At 44.6% G+C, this 25,986-nt stretch overlaps 1 protein-coding gene across 4 annotated transcripts in view; it reads right to left on the bottom strand.

Moving 5' to 3' along the window:
- RPS6KA6 (ribosomal protein S6 kinase A6) overlaps positions 1-12,487 on the bottom strand; it is a 63,848-nt gene extending 51,361 nt beyond the window's left edge. The window contains exon 1 of one of the 4 annotated variants that reach the window (XM_075572897.1): positions 12,080-12,487. In XM_075572897.1, coding sequence (XP_075429012.1) covers positions 12,080-12,099 — 20 coding nt within the window. In that variant the 5' untranslated portion in view covers positions 12,100-12,487. The remainder of the gene's footprint in view (positions 1-12,079) is intronic. The other 3 variants (XM_075572896.1, XM_075572898.1, XM_075572899.1) reach the window with 3 other exon arrangements.
- Positions 12,488-25,986: the final 13,499 nt, after the last annotated feature.

Genomic DNA, 25,986 nt, shown 5'->3' with positions numbered 1-25,986 from the left:
TAAAGGCAAGTAAGTGCACCATCAAAATCTAATTCAAATCAATTATTTCCATTTCACTTCTATCAAGTGCAATGACCTGAAAAACTCCATTTAAATACAAGGGCACATAGTAAATGAATGAGGATGCTGGGCTCTGCTAGTTCTCCGACAGCAATGAGAACTCTGCTCTTGGACGTCAGGTTTAAAATCAGGATAGGGATTTCCTTCTAGCATTTATCAGTCTCATGATTCAAGACTAACATTCTATTTAAGTTAAATAAAATAAAAATACATGACTACACAACTTAAACATAAAAAGTATATTTTACAGTGAAAGGCAAACAGCTGCAATGTGATGTTGTGCAGGTCACCAGAGCTTTTAGCAGTGGTCAAAGAATAAATTAAAAAATCCCTATGTAATGCTAAAGTTTAAACGAATAAGGCGGTGTCTCTTTAAAACCTGTGTACACCTCAATGAGAATGTCACCTTTTTGGGGTCCTTCACTGTCTCTCTTACTTTTGTTGCCTCATAAGATATTAGTTATGACCTAGTCCTTACCTAACACACACCTTTGAGGTCTGCGGGATCACAACCTAGGTATGTGCTTTTGATGCATACAATATATAGATAGAAAAGATTTCCCTTTGAATGGTGTAACCAACATGTCAAGTAAGGGGCAATGGCTTAGGCAAGTATTTACACAGGATGTGTAAAGGTAACATCAGGGTCTTAGTTTAGGTTTCTAGTAGGTAATCCAAGCAATGGATGGGGAGCCGTGTTAGTCCTTTCTTCCATGTAGTAACAATGGAGGGAGAGAGGGAGTAAGGGCTATGATGCCTTTTATTGGACCAACAAGTAGTTGATATCTTATGTTAGAAGCTTTAAAATCTCTCACGGTCACACAGTGAAGGACCCCGAGAGGTTTGAAAACTTGTAACATATCAAATACTTGTTGGTCCAATAAAAGGTATTATGCCCCCTACTCCCTCTCCCTCCTTTGTTAATACTATGTAATCCAGGTTTTCGGTTCGGCAGCCAATAAAGAAACCTGTATCCCATAGTGCATTCACTGTCATCATTAGGGATAGTTTTAAATAATCAAAAACAAAAATTCTCTTCACTAGCACCTAAAACATATGTAAAAAATGATATTGTAATGAAGCAGCCAACTGCTTCAATAAAATATCCACTACAATATCCGAATTTAAGTGTCTTAAATAAAAAAAAACACGCATTTGACAGACAGACAAAATCATAACACCAAAGCATCTTAGGCATTAACAGACAAACCTTATTTGGAAGGCACAGAAAGCCTTCCGACGATCCTATCTGTATATTTTGCTGTGCCAATCAGACCTTGAGAAGCAAGTAGAGATCAGTGTATTATATCACCCGTGTAAACTTTTGGAAACTGGCCAGGTTACATCCTCCCTCCCACTTGGAACTATGCTAAAGTCATTTGGATATCCACACCCAAAGCTTAATGAATGTAATTTTCCTATGTTAGGTGACTAAGACAAAAAAAAAAAAAAAAATAGGTCTGCACAAGTTCAAAGAAAATCTTAAGAATAGAAATGGTGCACGCAAGCCAAGGTATTTCCCCACACAAAGGCACTGAAAAAATGACAATATACTGTAGATGGCTCCACACAAGGTGATGATCAAGGCTCACTGAACCTTAAGTGTTTACTTTGTCATGATACATCTACTCAAAATGTATGTCACTACAACTTAATCACAAGAGCTTCATCAGCAACTTTAAGATCTTGTATGTAAGACCGTGCTTATAGTCCTGGCTACGGCGACGTCGCGTCAAAACAAGTTTACTTAAGCCGTCGCGTGCACCTTTAGTAGGCGGACCGTGACGGCTTGGTCGAGATCACTGGAAGTCAATGCAAAAAAAAATTCCAGCAACCGCCACATGTCATTGGGCACGTGAGCGGTTCAGCCAATGAGGCAGTACACTTTAGGCAAAAAACGCTGCTACAACGGCGACGGATGACGTCAGGCCGCCATAGCCAGGACTATAAGCGTGGCCTAATGTAAGCTTTATCAGAGCATAAATGTCCATGTCACTAGGAGATTAATTTGCTTCAGATGACAAGAAGCTGGCCACTGCAACAGATACTAGGTTCTCTGAATACCAAAGACAAAACTTTCACCGTTAGAGCATACTTCCTATATGTTACACTGCCATACAAATTCAGGCATAAAGGTAAATCTGCGAAGAGCATCCCAACATATGACAGAAGATACAATATGTGAAATAGGTAGCATACCACCTTTAATTGGACTAACAATAGTTTACAGTCCACAAGCTTTCGAGTCTTACAGGGCACTTCTTCAGGAGCCTTGCACACTAAACTATTGTTGGTTCAATATAAAAAAAAAAAGGTACATCATCATACTACCATGTCTTCCCCAAATAAGAGAACTAACACAGTTATAATGAAAAGGGTTTAGTTTAGAATATACAAAATATACTCGGTGGCTAACTAAGGTGTCATCCCTACTTAAAAAGCAGCATCAATTCCAAAAGCTGCGATACTGGAGGCTAATTTACAAAGCCATTATGATGGCCGGAACAAACAAAACATCTATTATTCTCCAATATTTTCCAAACCGAAAACTACTGTGACTTTTGCAACAAGGTATGGTATAAGGCAGCGGTGCGCAAACTGTGGGGCGCGACCCCCAGGGGGGGCGCGACACTGCCGACGGGGGGCGCGGGGTTTACAGAGGCCCCGCGCGCTTCCCGAAGGCACTTAAATTAAGTGCCGGGGGAGCTGCAGGGCCTCTGTAAACCTAACTTACCGTGACTCCGGCGGCTTCCTCCCTGCGGCGCCATGGCAACGCGGCGTCAAAATGACGCTGCGAGGTCATGTGACGTCGCGTTGCTATGGCAACGTGACGTCATTACGCCGGAGCGCGGGTACGTTGGGTTTGGGGGGGGGCGCGGGAGCGAGGGGACAGCCGTCAGGGGGGCGCAGGGAAAAAAGTTTGCGCCCCCCTGGTATAAGGTTTACAAAAAGTGGGAGTATTTTGGATTGGCCAAGTGTGCTGGTTTCCCGTATCCCCGCTTTGCACTTTAAGCACAGGTCATGCTCATTGTCACGATCACATCCTATGCGCAAGACTGCTGAAACCACAACACTCACAGAACAAGATATTCCTTGAATAAGCGAAAAGTATCAACCGTTTACAGGTATACCCCGCTTTAAGTACACTCACTTTAAGTACACTCGCAAGTACATATCGCCCAATAGGCAAACGGCAGCTCACGCATGCGCCTGTCATCACGTCCTGAACAGCAATACCTGTACCGAAGCTGTGCGCAAGCAGGGAGACTATAGAGCCTGTTACAAATGCGTTATTTACATCAGTTAAGCACGTATAAACAGATTGCAGTACAGTACATGCATCGATAAGTGGGGAAAAGGTAGTGCTTCACTTTAAGTACATTTTCGCTTTACATACATGCTCCGGTCCCATTGCGTATGTTAATGCGGGGTATGCCTGTATTTAACAACCCCTAACATTCCATAGGTTCATATTCATTTCTGAAGTGACTTTTACCATAGAACTTTCAATACAATATTCAGCACAATTTCTGCAGGTGTTTTTAAGGCAACGTTCTGATGTATAGACTCCACTTCATGGAACAAAATGTAAAGAAAATGCCAAAAGTCCAATGCTGAATATATAAACAAGGAAACCATCAGTTGCACAAAACTCTTGTGGTTCTGAAAACAAACCGCTTATATGCTGCTCGTGAGTTCCTAAGTCAACAGAACTACTTGAATTGTTTATCTGAAAACAGCGGCTTCTGCTGCATAAACCAATAGCACAAGGAGTTGCGTGTTGCCTGTGCGAATGCTTTAAACTAGTAGCCCTACTTGTTTTCATGTCGTCACACACGTGATGCCAATCATTCTTTAAAAATCAATATGGAATAAGCATCATTGTGATTTGTGCAGCTAGCACGTATCGCATCCTTTTAGATGTCAGGATGCTCATCACAGCAACACAATTTAATGATGACGTTTAATTTGACTCGTACGTCACAAAGCTTATTAAAGTGCCATGACAAACCACTGCAGATGGCTGCACATCGTAAGCAGAAGATAAGTATGACATTTGACAATTCCAGACAAAAAATAAAGAGCAAATCAATGACTGATCTAAAAAAGTAATGGTATAACCGTGCAATTATGAATGCACATAACAGCAAGGTTTCGTATTTAAAGTAAGGAAAATGAAACTAAAGTGAACTTTAGTCATTCAGATTCAAAATGTGCATCCACAAGGTCACTGCTCAGTGTGTATAAAAATGGATACATATTTACTCATTTAAAGCAGTGATCCTCCCCCAGAAGCCTGTGTGAGTTTAGCTCATAGTGTTAATATTAAGCCCCCTGAGCATGTCCAGTGCTAGGATTGTTTTTTTCTAGCATGGGAAATTGTCATGGCAACATCAGACTGCTCTGGGAAGTGCTCCATTTTAATCCCCCAAACACCAGATTTTAAAAATAAACTGAGATGTGTAGGGCAACAAATGATTTCAATGTTAAAAATACGCAAAGAAAAAAATATGGACTGCTTCTTTAAAGTGGAGCAACCATCTTCCACCCAGAGGGAAAAAAAACAAAAAAAATGTTTTATAAATGTAATTTGGCGACGTATGTAAAACAAAACTATGTAATAGAGGGGTGGATGATTATACCTTTAAAAGATACATGAGAAAACGGGTCTTTAAAGTGAAAAGAATGCACTCTCGGACACATGCAAGGGAGAAAAAGAAAATATACACGGCAAGTGTAAAATTCAATGATTTTATAAAAAGTCAATAAGCGGTATATATCCATGTATAGATATATACATACATGTATAGATATCACTCCCATGGATAAATGGGTGCATGGTCAGATACTCCTGCATTAAAGGAACCATCCAAGCAAGCCAAAAAAAAAAACATTAGTATTATTGCTTCCTTAGAAGGATCACTCAAAGTAAAAAATTTACTAATTTGTATAAGGCAAAACATTGGTGTTTTTCTCTTCAATGCTCTGTTAAATGTATGCTCATTAACTACATATGATGGCATCATAATTATTTTAAAAGCAACAAAAGAAAAACATCACCTGTACATTTAAGGAATTATAAATAGTCTAGTCAGGATAAGATTAGACACATTGCAAAACCTCACATTAAAAGTTAAAAATAAAATTATTTTAATCATTTTTTAAAGGCGTCAATAACCTAGGTTACTGTTCATAATTCCTCAAATGTACGCCTTAAACTTGTCACTGCCATTGGTTCACTTTGGTACTAGGAGGTACTAACCCATAGCAACAGTACGCATGTCAGCCATTTTAATTTATAATCTGATGCTCTGTTCAAGAGATATACTGTAAGCGTTTATATAGTAAGAGCCCAGGAGGTGACAAAAGGGAGCTCTCCCCAGATCAGTTTAAAGGTCACCGTGGTGACATAAGAAGCTAGAGATTGCAAAGAAAGAGTTCAAAACTATATAAAAAAAATATAAGAGAACAGAACATGCCCACAGCGCAAAGGCCTAGGCTTGGCGGGTTGCTATTTTAAGTAGTATTTTATTTATATCATTTTGGGGCACATGCATAAAGTGCCAGTACGGATTATTGCACCTGTTAAGGTGTTAACGCCCATTCACTTGAATAGGAGGTAACGGCGTAACAGGTGCGATAACCCGTAGCAGAACTTGATAAACGTGTCCTTTTGTTTTTAGAAATACCGTTAAAGAACGCACATATAAATGCTAGCTTTTTCAGTCTAAGTAGCTATCATTGGAACTTCTTCCTTATCAGAGTTTGACAAATTCCTTCTCTTCTCACCTTAAAGACTCATCATTAAAGGATCCACGACTAAAGAAAACATATCAGCTTTCTTCACTTCATCCACAAATTTGCTCATACAAATTCTGTATACATCCACCATTTCATTTACATTAAGAGCTACTGGAAAGAGATTCCATCCAGCCAATGTTGATTCATACAGTATGTCTAGTAATCTTGTCATCACCCTGAACACTAGAGGGGGTAAATTAATATCCCTTCATGGCTGAATGATGCTCAGTAGAAACAGCCCCAGCTGCAATGTTGTTAACCATATACAGTTTGAATATTTTACCAGTCATAAAAAAGTACAAACATCTGCTACATAGACTTGAATGTTTGTCACTCAACTAGTGCAACATGTTTTAAATGTCAAGTTCATGAGAACGGCTACATTGTCTTTGATAGCGTAACCACCAAAGAGAGCTTGAGATGTGACTTTTGAATTCCGATCTTAAAACTACTAAAATGGGCCAAACACAAAGCCTGTCCATTTTCTTTTTTTGTTTGTTATTTGACAGACAACTGCAAAATAATCTGACAGGACAAAATGAATTAAAATTAATTTAACCTGGCCACCCTGTTGCCGTTCATTTTCACCAAGAGATCTGGGTTCTGAAATCACGTTAGTTTGTAAACACGGGAAGTAGACTTTAAAAGGGGTTCGATTTCCTCTGGCTTCTCCCTTTTGAGTAATCGCACTGCGTGTTCATCAAGAGTTTGCACAGGGCAACCTCCATCCTTTACCTTGGATTACTGACAAGTACAGGGTGGGAAATGGTCAGAGAATACACTTGCTTGACAAACACTAGCACATTCAGAGGACACAAAAATAAAAGGTTTCGTACTATATTTTCCAGATAAACAAAAAGCAGCAGAATTGTTGCTCTATAAGAATGGTTACATACTTCCCAAAACATTTTTTTTTTATGGCTGGCCACCACAAATCGCAATTTTAAATATATCAGGGGACTAAACATGCTTGTACAATATACATTGCCAGGTCAATTTTATGTTTTGACAAACCCCAATTAGTGATTGCACATGGCAGAGAAGTTATTTTGTTTGCGTGAAAGACAAACAAATATTTATTTTTTCCCCACATATCTATAGACAAAGTTAACTAGGATAAGGAGCACTCCTTAAAATACCAAACATCCTATAGTGGCATGTGCAGGTGTCACAAAATTACTAAAAGTATATATTATTTATTTATAAAATATTTTACCAGGAAGTAATACATTGAGAGTTACCTCTCGTTCTCAAGTATGTCCTGGGCACAGAGTTAAGACAAATTATACATGGTTACAAATACAGTTACATAAATGAACAGGGTATACATTATATACAAGACATTGCATGCACAGTTAAAGAAAATATATATTATGGGCGTATGAAACAGTTACAGACCAGGCTAAAATGTGAGACAGCCTTAGCTTTGAAAGAACTTAAACTGGTGGTGGATGTGAGAGTCTCCGGTAGGTTGTTCCAGTTTTGGGGTGCACGGTAAGAGAAGGAGGAACAGCCGGATACTTTGTTGAGCCTTGGGACCATGAACAGTCTTTTGGAGTCTGATCTCAGATGATAAGTGCTGCATGTGGTAGGGGTGAAGAGCTTGTTCAGATAGACGGGCAGCTTGCCCAGAAAGAATTTAAAGGCAAGACAGGAAAGGTGAACTTTGCGCCTAGACTCGAGTGATGACCAATCTAGTTCTTTGAGCATTTTGCAGTGATGTGTGTTGTAGTTGCATTAGAGAACCAAACGACAAATTGAATTGTAGAGGGTGTCAAGTTTGCTAAGGTGGGTTTGAGGTGCCGAGCCATAAACTATGTCTCCATAGTCAATAATTGGCATTAGCATCTGCTGTGCGATACGCTTTCTGACCAGGAGACTTAGGGAGGATTTGTTCCTGTAAAGTACCCCTAGTTTGGCATAGGTCTTGGTTGTCAGGGTATCAATGTGCATCCCGAATGTTAAGTGGGAGTCAAACCATATGCCCAGGTATTTAAAACTAGTGACAGGGGTTAGGGTGGTGTTAGCGTTGGTTCTAATCTGGAGCTCAGTCGCTGGAAGCTTTAAAAATTTAGTCTTGGTCCCAAATACCATTGTTACAGTTTTGTCAGTGTTTAAAAACAGTTTGTTGTGGGAAATTCAGTTTTCGAGTCTCAAAAAGTCAGACTGAAGTATGTGTTGAAGGTCAGAGAGGCTATGGCTGTGTGCATATAGGATTGTGTCATCTGCATACATGTGTATTGAGGCTTCCTTACAAGCTGTGGGAAGATCATTAAAACACTGAGAAGAGTAGGGGCCCCAGAATAGAGCCTTGCGGGACACCACAGATGATATCCAGGGGGTTGGAGTTAGAGCCCGAGATGGACACATGTTGGGATCTACCTGATAGATAGGACTGAATCCAGTTTAAAGCATGCTTCCCTATTCCAGAGCTCTGGAGTTTGTTAAGCAGGATAGCATGATCAACAGTATCAAAAGCCTTTGCAAAATCTAGGAATACTGCACCAGTGAGTTGTCCCCGTTCCATTCCACACTGGATTTCATTGCAAACTTTTAGCAGGGTAGTTACGGTGGAGTGTTTGGGGCGAAAGCCAGATTGGAATTGGCTAGGGAAATTTGTCTTGTTATAGTAATCGCTTAATTGGGAGTGGACACATTTTACCATGACTTTGGATAGAATTGGGAGAAGTGAGATTGGCCTGTAGTTTGAGACAGTGTTTTTGTCTCCACTTTTGAAGATTGGGACAACTCTGGCAGTTTTCCAGGTCTTAGGGATGTGGCCTGCAGACAGGAGAGAGTTGACTATGGAAGCAATTGGTTTGGCAATGGCTGGGGCACCAAGTCATAGGAACCTAGATTGTAGCAAGTCAGGTCCACATTGGCTGCTTAGTTTTAATTTGAGGAGCGCTTGTGTAATCTCCTCTTCGGATACTGGGCCGAATTGAAAGTTGTGGGCAGTGTTGGGAGGGGGTGGGGCTATGTGGGTACTCCCAGGATGAGATTCAGGTTTGTGGTTTGGGCTGCATTTCGCTAATAAGTTAGTGGCACACCCCACAAAGTAATCATTGAATGCATTTGCAATGTCAGTGGGGTTTGTCAGAGTAATATCCCCCTTAGTGATATTACTTGGTTGTTGATGTTAGAAGGCTGGAATATATTGTTGATAACCTTCCAGAAGTTTCTGTGGCATATATCACCCAGAACATAGTTTGTGGCATGGACACAGCACAGGGGGTACTTTCGATGCAGAAAATGTTTATGTTAAAAGTTCAAACATGAAAGCCATCGGTTTGGTTCACAAACAAACCTTCATCAGAGTTGTGTGCGCGAGTGTGTGTATATTTATACTGTATTACACGTTCATTATGCTTTGCATCTATAACACAAACGATTTCTACACTAGAACACAATTTTGCCAGCAGAAGAGGGAACACTGGTTAGAAGTAATCCTGAACTTTCTGTTGTAGCTTTCTTTCTTTTTTTACAAAGCTCCCCATTTCATTGCTGTCACAACATAAGACTGGTCCAAAGTCACAAAAGCATGCTAAGCTTTAGTACACCTCAGCTCCCATTTGTTTGAATGGACGTAAAGGTACGCTAAAGCTTAACACCCTTTTGTGGATCTGGCCTCTGTTTTTGTAACATATCACTACTACTTTATTATTATTATTACTATTACTATTATTATTCCACAAGCCCTCTTTCCTTCCTCCGCAACAAGTGTGGCTGACATGATTTGTTTGCAGTAAAGACGATAGAAAAGGGAGGAAAAACCAATATCTAATTTCCCAAAATTATACACAAAATAAACATTACCTAAAAGATGTTGCATAACATTGTTCTCCCAACAACACAATGTGGGTATAGTACTTGATGGCTTTCAGTATGGTCAAGGGCCGTATAAAACCAGATAAATATTTTGTATCACAGAATATGTATATCCTGTAACTGAATACAGAAGATCACACACAGAAAAGGTTGTTCCCCGCAATAATGCACAGCTAAAACAGCAATTTGCCAAGATGATATACCTATATTTTGCTCCAGTCGGTGATAATCCACCATGTATTTCTCACTAATCTAATTAAATCCATCAGTGCTGGAGAAGTCAGCATCAGTCCCTAGGCCCTAAAAGGATCGACCGTGGCTTTGGCTGGGACAGGGAAAAAAGGGGCCTCAAAAAAGGTCCAGTTACTCAGCGACTCTTAAGATCCAGAATAGTTCTGGTGAAGTCACGTAAATAAATGGGGCTAAGAGGACAGGGCTCAGTAGGGGGTTTCGTTTATTCAATGGAATAGAGATTTTCCACATCACCAGCTTCTAAAACTAGAAATTTGAAACAAGCCAAGACTTACAATATTGCACTCCCGCACCCCTCCTTAGCAAATCGCAAAAAAACAGATAAAAGCAAGCAAAGAAGACTGGAAAATGCAGAGATTGGAACACAGCCAGACACAAAGACACTCGGAGAGCGCAAAAAAACAGTCCGAGGAGTACAATGTGAGACATACATAGTGGAAAAAAGCATTGACAGTCACGCACAGGAGAAATCAGGCACAGACACAATGAAAGATATACCATAAAACCAACACACTGAGAGGGAAGGCAGACAAACACCGGATTTGACTAAAACATATACAGTGAAGACGCAGGAATGCACATACATCCTTCTAGATACAAATACAGATTCTCACATAGGCACAGCATGAATATTTATGGAGATACACACCCACACATTTTAGCACACTGATACAAATTATATGCTAAAAACAAACACTGAAATATATAAAGTATACACATACAGATGATGTGCGACATTGAAGTAGACAGACACACACAGATACATGGTCCGTGTTAAACTAACACACTCACAAAAGATATCCTATGCAGGGTGAAACACAAAGGCAAATGTAAATACACAGCCAACTGGGAGGATCCACACACAAACTCCCCACCTCAATCACTCCTAAAACACCACCCACATAGACACTGCGAGCTTCACATACACAAAGTAGAACACAATCATAGGTCTACACATAAATGTAGATTGTGCAAGTGTGACTTAGACTGACACAAATACAGGTAACATGCCTGAAGTAGGGACCTTAGTGGTCCTGAAACATCAGGTAGCCATTGAAAGGTATCGCGTTTACTTTATTTTTGTTCTTTTTTTCCCATTAGAAAACCTTTTTTCTGATTCATTACAGAAGCTTTTTTTCCCCTGTGTCTGTGTACACACTGTGCGGGCACACACCCTCCCTCGCACCGCCACACAGTGTGATGCACACCTCAAAGATGCACAGTGCGGCGCAAACATCAAGGACACACATCAAGGACGCAATGTGTGGCGCAACCTCAAGGACGCAAAGTGTGGCGCACACTCCCGCGCAGCAATGCACAGTGACGCACACCTCAAGGACACATCCTCCCTAGCAGCAACGAACGCTCGCGCCGACACACTGCGGCACATACCCACCCTCGCTGCGACACACACTTTCCCTCAGAGATGCACCATATGATACACACAGACAGCGGGAACTATTTTTGGGACGGGGGTAATGTACATTCAAAATCATAATTACAATAACGTAAAAAAGTATAAACCCAGGGGGGCTGCTCCACGTACCCCTACTCCCAGCCTCCATACTCGCAACTCCCAGCCCCTCCATACCCCTAACCCCCTCCATACTCCTACTCCCAGCAACCCCCCCTCCATACCCCCTTATCCCAGCCCCCCTCCATACACACTACCCCAAGCACCCCCATCCCCACTACCCTCAGCCCCCCCCCGCATGCCCATCCCCCCATACCCACTACCCCCACACCACCCCATACTCCTACTCCCAGCTCCCCCTTTCCATACCACCTTATGCCAGCCCCCTCTCCATACCCCCAGCCCCCTCTCCATACCCCCAGCCCCCTCTCCATACCCCCAGCCCCCCTCCATACCACCTTATCCCAGCCCCCCTCCATACACTCTACCCCCATCCCCACTACCCTCAGCCCCCCCCCGCATGCCCACTACCCCCATACCCACTACACCCACCCCAATACACAAACCATCTCAGAGACACCAAAAACACGTGAGACAAGTCCTCACTGAGCCCCTCAGTGTGAGAAGCAGACCCTGCCCGCGTTATACACAGACACTCACACCCATATACAGTACACACACAGTGTGACAGGCAGCAGGCGGACACACAGTCACACACGTTACCTCGCTCCCGCCGGTGACATACCCCTCCATTTTCTGCCACGGATCCTCCAGCTGGCTGAGCTGCAGCTGCGGCTGCGGCATCCCACTCACGGGAGGCACGGTCCGCACATCCCCCGCCCCTGTCACCCCGCCGCCGGTCCTCACGGGTGCGATACTCCGCCCGACACCCAGGGGGGGTGCGGACAACTCGGCAGCGGCTTCCCCCCGCCCCCCTCTCCTCCTGTCCGCGCAGCCACAGGCTCCGCCAATATGGCGGCCGCCGTCACCTGTGCAGCATGGAAACCGAGGGGGGCGTCCGCATCACCGTGACGTCACCGCCTCGAGGAGATCCCCCAGCTTGGAGACCAGAGGGGTAACGGCGTGACGGCGGCGGCGCGCGCTGCATTCTAGGCTCGCGCACCGGTTTCCTGCAGCGCGCGCCAATCACTCGACTGGGCTCGCGCACCGGTTGCTGTCAGCGCGCGCTGTCATTCGGCTGGTCTCGCGCGCCGGTTGCTGTCAGTTGGCGCGCTGTGAGGGGGGGGTGTTACCGTCCCCCCCAAAACCACACGTCTTTAACATAGCCATTGTGTCCACACATACCCCCTAAAAACGCTGCAATAAAGTGGCGTCAGGTGACATGTTGGTGATAAATAAAACGCATTTTACATATACAGAAAAAAAACACAGGTTGCAGGGGTCTGCCTGTCTGACCAGCAACATGATGGGTTTTCTGAATTTCCTGCCATGTTTATGCTGGTTTTCCTGACGCAAATCATTAGCAAAGATGTATGTCACCTCACGCCATGCCAAGACAAGGCAGCAATGTGAAGGGAGCGAGATGCAGCATTTTAATAATGCAGCAATACTACATTACTCCTTTTCTTCTTATTTGTACAGGCAGTCCTCGGTTATCCGACACAATGCGTTACTCAAAATGGCGTTGTAAAGCGAAACGTTGTAAAGCGAAACACGCTTTCCCATAGGAACACTGTTTAAATGAAAGGTTCCGTTCCTGAAGGCATTTTTAACACTAAAATACACCAAATATTTTATGCAGGCAATAAGATATGCAGCACACACATAAATTATATAGTGTATATACTGTATTATATATATAATATAACATAATAAATAATATATTATATAGTATAATATAATATTATATAGTATAATATTATATAAATACGCTCTTACGACGCTTTGCAACGTTGTTTATGTGAATATGTATATATATACACACATACACAACGTTGCAAAGCGTCGTAAGAGCGTTGGATAAGCCATTTTGGCGTTGTAAAAATGAATATAGGTATGCATTGCATAGCGTTGGATAAGCCATTCGTTGTAAAGCGAAGCGTTGTAAAACGAGGACTGCCTGTATATGTAAAGCATGTGACAATGTATAATTGTACATTCTTACCCAAGGCAAAGCTCATGTTCAGCAATCTTTGATGTAAGTGTATGAATGTTTTCAATCTAGAAATTACTCCTGGTGACAAAGTACAGCGCCGACACAGCTGCATTTTGCCGCCACAACAAAAATTGAAATTGGGGCTGCAGTCGCGTGACGTCTGCGTCGTGACACGATCGTCCCGCCCCCCATCAGCTCGACCCATCTCCTGCAGCTAGCACACACATTGCTAGGGCTGCAGGAGTGCGCGCACGAAAGCGCGCGCACGAAAGCGCGCGCCCGAGCCTAAGCTGGCAATCCTTTGGTGCTCCTGTTATAAATCTGTCAAAATCCTGATTGTGTGACTAAAATAATGGCTGTTTCAGTCAGTGTAACTCAGCAGCTACAATGTATCCTTATATTATTACGATAATATTGCCTATTGTTACAGTTTGCAGCTCAAACTGCTGTGAACATTGACAACAAATTATCCCAAACAAGAAAGTATTGCAAGGATCTTGCACTGCTTGGGAGGTATGCTAAAACCTGCTATAGAAATCAAAGAATGCTTTAAAACTCATTAAAAATGGAATTAAGAGTGGAATAATACAAATAGAAAAATGCAGTAAGTATTGTCTAATACTGCAGAACTGATTTATTTATTTAAATATAAGATTTCTCATGCTTTGCTGCTTTAATCAAGCTATACCCATTATTGAATTCAAGGGTGGCCAACTCCAGTGCTCAAGGGCCACCAACATGTCAGGTTTTCGGGATATCCCTGCTCCAGCACAGGTGGTTCAATCAGTGGCTCAGTCAAACAGGCCACAGGGGGGTTGGTTGCTGATTTAATGCAATACTTGCCTTCAACCCTAAGATAACCCAAATATACCAAAATTGTTGTTGATAACTTGTGTGACATTTCAGCGGAGTACAAGTTTGATGAATGATTTCTATTGGGTTGTGATTAGCAAGTTCCCAGACTGGGAATGATGGGCCTCACACGATGCACTTTGCACCTCTTCAAATCAATTTATGGAGGTCCTTTTATGCACTGAGCTCCATTTTGTGAAGCACGAGAGAGGCATTTTTGATATGAGCAGAAGATATATTCTCACGTAGAACAAATTACATGACACATACAATGTAATGCGATTTATGAAATTCTACATCAATCCATCACTTTTCTTCCTTTTACCTGTGGCATAAAATCTCTCCCAGGTCTGACGTGATGTAAACGTCCCTGGCTAATGAGCCTTATTAAATGGAAGACATTTCTTTAACATGTCCAAATCTGACATGGCCGCAAGTGAAACACATTAGTAATACTATGATGATGCATCTATAACAGGGTGGGCAACTCCAGTTCGCAAGGGTCACCAACAGGTCAGGTTTTCAGGATATCCCTGCTTCAGCACAAGTGGCTCAATCGAAGACTGCCCCACCTGTACTGAAGCAGGGATATCCTGAAAACCTGACCTGTTGGTGGCGCTTGAGGATTGGAGTTTTTATATATTTCAATACCATCCACTATTGAAGGAATTTCTTGACACACACACTGTATGGAAATGAATCAGCTTTAGTGTATATTTGTGCATGAAACAGAAATGAAACATGAGCCAAACATATTCAACTTTAATTAAAGGAAACAGAAGAGTCTGTCCAAACAGTACTGGATTCTCTAATGAGATTTATAGGGCTAAGTATGTAAATAAATTAATTGTTTTTCCACTTTGGTGTCTGCTTCATTACTTTGGAGACTTGTCAGTTTACAATTCATAAGACAATTTTGTTTGCTGTGTGCCAGCTTGGTAAATTATATGCAACAAGTCACCTCAGTTCGAATCCGTGCGTTAAGTGTAGAGAAATTATCCAAGTGGAAGTCGCAACGTTTGTAGCGCTTTGTTTTTCAATTTCGTTTTCTTGCGAAACGTTTCACCGAGCCTCAAAGAGCCAATTATGTCGTTGAATTGGACTTAGATTTTGCAGTTTGGCAAGCTTTCAGCTAAATATCGTCAGACACTGAGTGAACCGTTGCTTATTTATAGTTATTTACATTTTTTGAAGCCTCCCCTATTTATAGTCTCAGCATTAAGCTAAACCAGCGATTTTAGAGAATTGTGACTGAAACTACAATGTACTGTAACCCTCCTTCTCCTGGATATATACATGGCAGTGCTCAGTCTCTCAGACCTGGTCAGGGTGCTAAGTCCGTGCAGGCTGGGATCGGTCTCTCATACCCTGTTAGGGTGCTGGGTCAGTGCAGGCTGGGATCAGTCTCTCAGACCTGGTCAGGGTGCTGGGTCAGTGCAGGCTGGGCTCAGTCTCTCAGACCTGGTCAGGGTGCTGGGTCAGTGCAGGCTGGGCTCAGTCTCTCAGACCTGGTCAGGGTCCTGGGTCAGTGCAGGCTGGGTTCAGTCTCTCAGACCTGGTCAGGGTGCTGGGTCAGTGCAGGCTGGGCTCAGTCTCTCAGACCTGGTCAGGGTCCTGGGTCAGTGCAGGCTGGGCTCAGTCTCTCAGACCTGGTCAGGGTGCTGGATCAGTGCAGGTTAGGCTCAGTCTCTCAGACCTGGTCAGGGTGCTGGGTCAGTGCAGGCTGGGCTCAGTCTCAGACCTGGTCAGGGTGCTGGGTCAGTGCAGGCTGGGATCAGTCTCTCAGACCTGGTCAGGGTGCTGGGTCAGTGCAGGCTGGGCTCAGTCTCTCAGACCTGGTCAGGGTGCTGGGTCAGTGCAGGCTGGGCTCAGTCTCTCAGACCTGGTCAGGGTCCTGGGTCAGTGCAGGCTGGGCTCAGTCTCTCAGACCTTGTCAGGGTGCTGGGTCAGTGCAGGCTGGGCTCAGTCTCTCAGACTTTGTCACGGTGCTGGGTCAGTGCAGGCTGGGTTCAGTCTTTCAGACCTGGTCAGGGTGCTGAGTCAGTGCAGGCTGGGCTGTGACGGTTCAGGGGATTCCTGCTTCCCAATGTGTCCCTGTCACCCTGTTCTCCCTGCCTCTGACCTCTCCCCTCCGCCTCCTCGTTCATCTCTCCCTTCCTCCTCCCGCACCCGTTCCTCTGCGGCCTCTCCCGACGCACGCTCCGCTGTCACGCGCGGTCCCCGCAAGGTGCGCACTTATCCCCAAACACCGATTCCCCCCGTGACACTCTTTGCTCGTGGCGCCTCTCTTCTCCCTCTCCTGTTACACTACCTCCTTCAGCCGCTCCTCCTGCCCCCTTGCCGTCCTTGGCGAGCGCCCCTGCGGCGCGACGCTCCTCACGCTCCCTGGCACACTCTGTGCGCGCACATCCTACCCTTACAGAGGGCGCGCGCACACGCTCCACTTGTAGGTCTTCCCTGAGCTCTGGTTCTGCCCCTCATAGTGTGCAAGCCATATCCCTGTCTGATTTACCTGTCTCCTCCCTCACTCCTTCTGACCTATCTCTGCAACCCCTCACTTTACCCTCTGCTCCTCCTCTCTCTCCCATTGGTGCTCCCTCCTTTATAATCCCTGTCTGTCCTCTAGCTCATTGCTCTGCATAGCTTCTTGTGACCCCTGTGTGTGCAGTCTCTATGCTTGGCTCTCCTGTCTCTTTCAGCGCTGGTTCCTGTCCCTGTTTACCTTTGGACCTCCCTGACTTGAACTCTGCTTTGATTTGGATTACCCTGCCTTCTGCTGCCCTAGGACCCTGCTTTCAGATACGTTTACGCTGCCCTCTCCTATCCTCGAACACTGGCTTATGCACTTGATTACGCTGCTCTCTATTACCCCTGAACTCTGGCACACGGACATTACTACCCCAACTCAGATATCCACAATATTGCAAGTATCTGTTAACCTTTTCTCTACAGGCCCGGCAACGCACTACCACACTCCGGGCATGCCCTCACTGCTGTGGGTGCATGTTATAACCTTACCCACCTCAGTACTGGGGACTGGCCAGGTCTGCGGGCATACAGGCGTTACATTGTGCAGAGCCCAACAAATGCAGACCCCCCTGAGGTGGGCCAAGGTGTTTCCTTGGAACATTTACAATTTGTCAGTAGCCAATTAACCACTGTTTCGCAACAGCTTGCTAATCTGTCTCTCCAGGAAACCCCAGTGGCTCTGTCACCTCCTGTCTCAGTATCCTACGGAAACTCAGGACCACGTATTCCACCTCCCAACCGGTATGATGGGGACCCTCTCGCTTGCCGTGGATTCCTAAACCAATGCGTGGTGCAATTTGAAATGTCCCCCTCTCTTTTCTCTACCGGCCGTACCAAGGTGGCCTACATTTACGACTTATTAACCGGCGACGCCTTCGCTTGGGCTTCTCCCCTCTGGGAGCACAAACCTGAGTTGACCCAAGATTACCCTAAATTTAGGCATGCATTCAAACAAGTGTTTGACACTCCCGCACGCCGGGAGACGGCCGCCTTTTCTTTGTTTCACATCTCACAGGCACGAAGATCTGCTGCTAAATATGCTTTAGAGTTCCGCATTCTCGCCGCAGAGACTCAATGGAACGACAAGGCACTTGCCGCAGCATACTGGCACGGTCTGTATGATACGTTAAAAGATGATCTCGCAACTCATGCCCGGTCGTCCTCCCTGGAACAACTGATTACTCTCAGCATACGTATGGATCAACGTACCCAAGAACGACGTCACGAGCGGCACTGTTCCCGTTCTCTTCCCCCCTCGTCTGTCTCTCATAGGTCTCCTGTTTCGCCCTTCCTGGCTTTGGACACTCCTGAACCGATGCAAATCGGTAGCTAACAACTACAGGCTGCGGAGAGAATGAGACGTCGTCAGAAGGGCCTCTGTTTCTATTGTGGTTACCCAGAACATCGGCTCCAGTTCTGTCCCCTGAAGCCAGGAAACGGGAACACCCAGTAAAGGTAGAGGGGCTTTTGCTAGGTACAATCTCTTCTTGCCCCTCTCTCTCTAAGGATCTCCCAAAGAAACTCTTGCTTCCTGTAACGCTGACTGGCCCAAATCTTCTATTAGAAGTAAAAGCTTTCATTGACTCCGGGTCTGGCGGCAACTACTTGGATCACACCTTCGCCTCTGAGAATCAAATCCCTCTGGTCAAGAGAAAAGTGCTCCATTGGACTTGAAGCTATCGACGGACGCCCGCTTCAGCCAGCTTTCATCATCTGGGAGTCCATTCCTCTTACGTTGACCACGGCAGATGGCCATAAGGAGGTAATAGTTTTTGATATCTTCCATTCTCCCACCGTTCAGGTCATTCTGGGATTGCCTTGGCTGCAGCTCCACAATCCGCGCATAAATTGGACCGACACTGTACCTATCTAGTGGTCTTCTTCCCCTGAACCTCTGTCTACCACTCCTCCTGCTGCTGTGCTCGCTGGTTTGGAGTCCGTTCCTGCCAACCTTTCTATTCTGCCGAAGGTGTATCACGAGTTCCTGGATGTTTTCAATAAAGTTCAAGCTGAGGTATTGCCTCCCCATCGTCCCCACGATTGTCCGATTGATTTAATTCCAGGAACCATCCTCCCGAAGTCGAAGTCATACCCTTTATCCGTTCCTGAAACTGAGGCTATGACGTCTTACATCCAAGAAAATTTGGAGAAAGGATTCATCCACAACTCTACCTCCCCCGCTGGGGCAGGCTTCTTCTTCGTGAAGAAGAAGGATGGATCCCTAAGACCCTGTATCGACTTTCGCGGACTCAACAAAATCACGGTAAAAAAACGTTATCCTCTTCCCTTAATTTCTGAACTTTTCGACCGTCTACAAGGAGCCTCTATCTTCTCCAAACTCGATTTAAGAGGGGCCTATAATCTCATCCGTATAAGAGAAGGGGATGAATGGAAAACCGCGTTTAATATGCGATCTGGACATTATGAGTATCTAGTGATGCCCTTTGGGCTATGCAATGCTCCTGCCGTTATCCAAGAGTTCATGAACGATATCTTCCGGGACGTGTTAGGAACATTTGTTATCGTATATTTGGATAACATTCTCATTTTCTCTAAGGATTTGAAGGAGCACATTCGCCATACCAAACTGGTACTCTCTAGGCTTCGTGCTAATCGCCTATACGCCAAGATGGAGAAATGTTTGTTCCACCAAACATCCACAGCCTTCCTAGGCTATATTATCTCTAACCAAGGTTTTTCTATGGACCCAGAAAAATTGAAATCTGGCCGCTGCCAAATTCTCTCAAGGCCGTGCAGCGCTTTCTTGGCTTTGCCAATTATTACCAGAAGTTCATCCGTAATTTTTCTTCCATTGCTCTACCCATCACCGCCTTGACTAAAAAGGGTGCTGACCCTACGACTTGGTCTCCCGAAGCCATTGACGCCTTCGAGTTTCTCAAAAAGGCCTTTGTCTCTGCACCCATCCTACGACATCCTGATACCTCACTTCCCTTCACGTTAGAAGTTGACGCCTCTGATGTGGGAGCCGGTGCAGTGCTCTCTCAAAGATCCTCCCCCTAGGAGAAGCTCCATCCCTGCAGTTTTTTTTCTCAGAAATTCTCGTCAGCCGAGAGAAATTATGATGTTGGGAATCGTGAGCTACTGGCCATTAAGTTGGCTCTTCAGGAATGGAGGGATCTCCTCGAAGGTACCAAGGAGCCTGTTGCCATCCTCACCGATCACAAAAATTTATTGTATATTGAGGGGGCTCGACGTTTAGGATCTCGCCAGGCTCATTGGTCTCTGTTTTTCTCCTGTTTCAACTATACTATTTCTTATATTCCCGGTACCAAAAATATCAAAGCAGACGCTCTCTCTCGCCAGTTCGCCACGGAGAACGACCCAATGATTCTGCTGAATCTATTCTCCTCGCCAAGTGCATAATTTCGGCCAACAATTTTGACATTTTGGATGAAATCAACAAAGCCCAGGTTCACATTCCCAGGAGACTTAAGGTGCCAGAGGGACGCTTATATGCAGCTCCATGTTTTCGCCACAAAATTTTACTTTGGGGACATTCTTCCAGATCAGCCGGCCAACCAGGCTTCAAGAGAACAGCGGATCTTATTAAACGGACCTTTTGGTGGCCTGGGATGAACAAGGACATTTTTGATTTCACCAAGGCTTGTCCGGTCTGCCCAGAGTAAATCCACTCATCATAAACCTTCTGGTCTTCTCATGCCTCTTCCCATTCCGGAGCAACCTTGGAAACATATCTCTATGGACTTTATTGTTGAGCTTCCCAATTCTAAAGGAATGAATACCATTCTTATTGTTGTATATAGATTCTCCAAGCAGTCACACTTTATTCCCCTCAAGGGCCTCCCTAATTCTGCTACTTTGGCCGATATTTTTTCTAAAGAAATTTTCAGATTACACGGTGTTCCTATTTCAATTGTTTCTGACAGAGGTTCTCAATTCATCTCTAAATTTTGGTGTGCGTTTTCTCAGAGACTTGGGATTTCTCTTCTATTTTCTTCTGGTTACCACCCTCAGACCAACGGTCAAACGGAAAGAATGAATCAGACCTTAGAACAGTATCTCAGATGTTTCATCTCCGAGTCTCAAGACAACTGGGTGAATCTTCTACCATGGGCTGAGTTTGCAATTAACTCTCTTAAAAATGAATCTACGCAAGAATCCCCTTTTTTCATTAATTTTGGATTTCACCCTAGCAGTCTTCCTCTCTCCTCTTCCCATTCTGGTGTCCCCGCAGCGGATTCTCATGTCTCTACTCTTCAAAACTCTTGGAGAAAGATTCTGAAGACTCTACAAACTGCCGTCTCAAGACAAAAAACAAAGGCAGATCGTCGACGCCAACCGGGCCCTTCGTTTAAACCCGGAGACAGAGTGTGGTTGTCTTCAAAAAATATAAGGCTCAAGACCCTGTCTCCGAAATTGTCCCCGAGATTCTTGGGTCCCTTCAAGATACTGGAGAGGATCAATCCGGTCGCATACCGTTTGGCACTTCCTCCCACCATGAGGATTTCTTATGTATTCCATGTGTCCCTGCTCAAACTCTTCATTCAAAGCTCCCACTTTCCGGATCGTTCCCGAAAACCAAACCCTGTGACCATTCATGGACAGCAGCAATATGAGGTGCATTCCATAATCGACTCCCGTTGGTCCAGAAACAACTTACAGTTCCTCGTTCATTGGAACGGGTATGGTCCAGAGGAGCGTTGATGGATTCCTTCTCGTCATATTCACGCTCCCAAACTCCTCTGGCAATTCCATCGGAAATTTCCCCAGAAGCCATGGCAGGATCGCCCTGAGATCGATCCTCAAGGGGGGGATACTGTGACGGTTCAGGGGATTCCTGCTTCCCAATGTGTCCCCGTCACCACTGTTCATCTCTCCCTTCCTCCTCCCGCACCCGTTCCTCTGCGGCCTGTCCCGACGCACGCCCCGCTGTCACGCACGGTCCCCGCAAGGTGCGCACTTATCCCCAAACACCCGATTTCCCCCGCGACACTCTTTGCTTGCGGCGCCTCTCTTCTCCCTCTCCTGTTACACTACCTCCTTCAGCCGCTCCTCCTGCCCCCTTGCCGTCCTTGGCGAGCGCCCCTGCGGCGCGACACTCCTCACACTCCCTGGCACACTTTGTGCGTGCACATCCTACCCTTACAGAGGGCGCGCGCACACGCTCCACTTGTAGGTCTTCCCTGAGCTCTGGTTCCGCCCCTCATAGTGTGCAAGCCATATCCCTGTCTGATTTACCTGTCTCCTCCCTCACTCCTTCTGACCTATCTCTGCAACCCCTCACTTTACCCTCTGCTCCTCCTCTCTCTCCCATTGGTGCTCCCTCCTTTATAATCCCTGTCTGTCCTATAGCTCATTGCTCTGCATAGCTTCTTGTGACCTCTGTGTGTGCAGTCTCTATGCTTGGCTCTCCTGTCTCTTTCAGCGCTGGTTCCTGTCCCTGTTTACCTTTGGACCTCCCTGGCTTGAACTCTGCTTTGATTTGGATTACCCTGCCTTCTGCTGCCCTAGGACCCTGCTTTCGAATACGTTTACGCTGCCCTCTCCTATCCTCGAACACTGGCTTATGGACTTGATTACGCTGCTCTCTATTACCCGTGAACTCTGGCACACGGACATTACTACCCCAACTCAGATATCCAGGACATTGCAAGTATCTGTTAACCTTTTCTCTACAGGCCCGGCAACGCACTACCACACTCACTGCTGTGGGTGTGTGTTATAACCTTACCCACCTCAGTACTGGGGACTGGCCAGGTCTGCGGGCATACAGGCGTTTCATGGGCTCAGTTTCTCATACCTGGTCAGGGTGCTGGACTCAGGCTGGGCTCAGTTTTTCAGACCTGGTCATGGTGCAGGGTCAGTGCAGGCTGGGTATGAATATACAGATTGAATAATGAAGGGCGCCAGGAACTTGTATAGTACAAACAAGAACTTTAGTCAACTCCGTTTATAATGCTTGTCCTGGAACCTCTGCATGTCAGTTTCTCTGTTCTGAGGCAGCCATTGCTGCTCGGTATAGTTGCAACAATGTTGCTATAACCTGTGGTTTTCCTTAGCTTCTGGCAGTTGCCTTGGCAACCCCCCTGCCTTTTCACCATGGGATGGACTGCTCTTCCTCATCTTGCCATTTGGTATAGTCCCAGTTACATTTCCCATCAGCCCAGACCAGCGTGCTGCCTTTTAGTACCAGCAGCCATCTTGAGCAGTCATCTCTCCTATCCTGGTAAAGTTACCGAATTTTACTTATCCCTATATTTTGCATTATCCCACTTCCCCATAGTCCCCCTTTCCCTCCATTGCTCCCATGCCCAATGTTCCCTCAGTACCCTTTCCCCCTTGTTGCCTCTAAATAAATACTTCATCAAGTAAAAAGGTTCCCTTGCTTAATATATGGATTGAGTTAAGCTGCCTGTCTCTACCCACCAATCAGTTCGTGCTTGAGCCAGAACAATGCTCGCCATACAAAAACAGACTTTACTTCAGACATTACTGGTGGTAAATAAAATGGTTACTTTGTACTTCTTCCCCTGGTGGCTCTCACTCCTGCGCTGGGGAGGTACTCTTGCTTGTTTCCCTTAGTAATAGTTCATTAGCAATCTCCTGCATAGCGTCAATAATGTCCCATCTCAATTGGGCCTATGGTGGGAATACACTCTGGTTTCTGGGATCAATAGCCCATTACTTTGTACTGCCTACCTCGTCCGTTCATATTGGATCAGGAATTAACTGAGGACCTTCCGGTGGGCCGATCCGATTATGTTCCGGAGCTACTTCTCTGCGCACTCCTCTTCCCGAATGAGAACAATCTTGGGCCATTGCTATAGGCGCTAAGTATATAGGGCACGTTCCTTAACAAATAATAATAAATGGTGAAAGGACATCCTTAATACACATAACTATACACACAAACCTATTTACAGGGCTCACAGTGAGGCTTCAGTCTGAACTCCAAGGAACCTGTTTTTAAAACATAGGGAAGATCTATACTGTAAATAGCCTCTTATCTCCCTATGGTGACATTAGTGGTCACAAGGCATATAAAGGACAGGTTATCTTTTACTGCATAGTCATCCTGCATCACATGATGGGGAGGGGAGTAACCTCAGTGAGCCCACCCAGTTAACCCATTAAGGCTCTTAACTTGCAAACTCTGCAACAGCCGTCATTTTATTCCTGGCCTAAAAAGGGTACATTTTACCTGGTTCGCGTCCTGGGGGTACATTTCTACAAATCTCTAGCCAGGTGTGAGAAAGCAGTTTGTGACGTTTCTTGTATCTTGTTACATTTCTTACCCAATGAGGTTTAGACCTAACAGATATGAAGAGAGACAGAACAGCTTAATTTATATGTATTTGTACAATATTTATCTGCTGTAGACGATGTAACTTGCATATATTGAAACTAATTATTTTTAATAGAAAATTATTTCTTATGAGCGCCATGCTTTTCAAAAAGAATTCATATTGAAATGTTAAATATTATCAATCATACAACTCGAGACATAATTATAGAGACGCTTGCATTTTTCCTTCATTTCTAATGATTATTTGCCTCCACAATGATGGTTTCCTTTCATATTAGTCCAAAAATAGGATGAATAATTGTTAATTTGTGATGGTAACATTTAGAAAATTTGGGGCTGATGCTATGCCATAGTAATGATATAATTTATCATATACTGTGGGAGAGCTTTGAAACACACACAGAGCTATACATTGCTGGCCTGTCACTGCTAGTATTAAGGACTAATTTTACAGGGGTAATGTTCACAATGGACAATGTTGACACTAATCCCAAATATGACCTTTATCAAATGGGATCTCGAACTACCAGGGACAATCTTAAAGGTGACACTGTATGCTCATTTGCATGTCATTTCCCAGAATCCCTGGCTGCAGTGGAAGCATTATATGCTAAGAGATAATGTGGAAAGCAGGGTTGCAGGCCTGTCTGAGACATGTTAATGTGCTCACCAGTGGGATTTCTATTTGCAATCTCCCAGTATGAAACCCAGAGAAAAAAATATAAGGCAGCACAACATCTAAACAAACATACACGTCTTACTCACACGTGTACAGCCACACTAGGGTTCCTTAGCAAGTGTGTGTGGGTTAAAACGTTGGCTGTAAACGTGAGTAGTAAATGTTTTCTTGTTTTGCATGTTGTTTGGTGTGCTACCGCTTTATACGTTTTCTATGCTAATAAGGTGAGCTACACTTTGTCGTGGCCTGTTGTGCGTGGCAGTCTGTACTGAATTGGTTAAAGATCCGCTTTAGCACATACTTTGCCAGTTCACTTATTTTTATTTCCTGTGACTACTCCAAACTTTGGGTCATAATGATGAATATCTGGAAAACCAAAGTACAGTATTGGTTTCCAGAAATGTTTGCATTCACAAACACATAGACGGATGTCTTTCAGTTGCATGGGTCTGTCATGAGTGATAACCATTTCCTGACATATAGGAAATACTGCCCAGCGCTGTTATTAGCCAGTCATTGCTGGACAGGTCAGCATCGTCTTGCAGAGCAATGCACTGCTCGAGCTGCCGACAGCAAGGTGGTTAAAACACCAATTCCACTTAGTGTAATAAAAACAAACCTAAGTACAGCATTTCTGGCTTTAAACTTCCTACGCTTTTAAAACCTGTGTGTTTTTCCTGCAAAACGTTCCCGTTTTTAAGCTGTGGCTGAGTCAGAGTTTGCAAGCGATTCGTCTGCATTACGTCAATGTGCATTGCAATTTGATTTGATGGGCTGATTTGCGAAATTCCCTACAATCGCTAGATTGCCATAATGCTGAGATTAGAAGAAGGGCACTGTAAGTGATGTGTGTAGACATATGCAAATGGAGACTGTTTTAGGGTGAAATTATATCTTGGCTTTATTGAGCCTGTTCCTTTATCCAGGCAAAACATACAAAAACAAAACAATAACAAACCCCCCCTTTGTAAAGGCTTACTTACTTCCACAAACCCTCTGCAGGACTGGAAGGGTATTCCCATTACCTGCCTATCACCCCAAAGTCTCAGGAAGTACCTTAAGGAGGTGGCCCTCCATGTCAGTCTCTGGCAGGTGCCTGGGTCCTCTTGTCCAAGAAATATAGGTATCTGGGTGTCTTGATCTCAGCACAGCCTTTGTGCTCAAGA

The sequence above is a fragment of the Ascaphus truei genome, chromosome 16 (genome assembly GCF_040206685.1).
Source record: "Ascaphus truei isolate aAscTru1 chromosome 16, aAscTru1.hap1, whole genome shotgun sequence".
NCBI lineage: Eukaryota > Metazoa > Chordata > Amphibia > Anura > Ascaphidae > Ascaphus > Ascaphus truei.
This window is presented reverse-complemented; position numbering and strand designations above follow the sequence as displayed.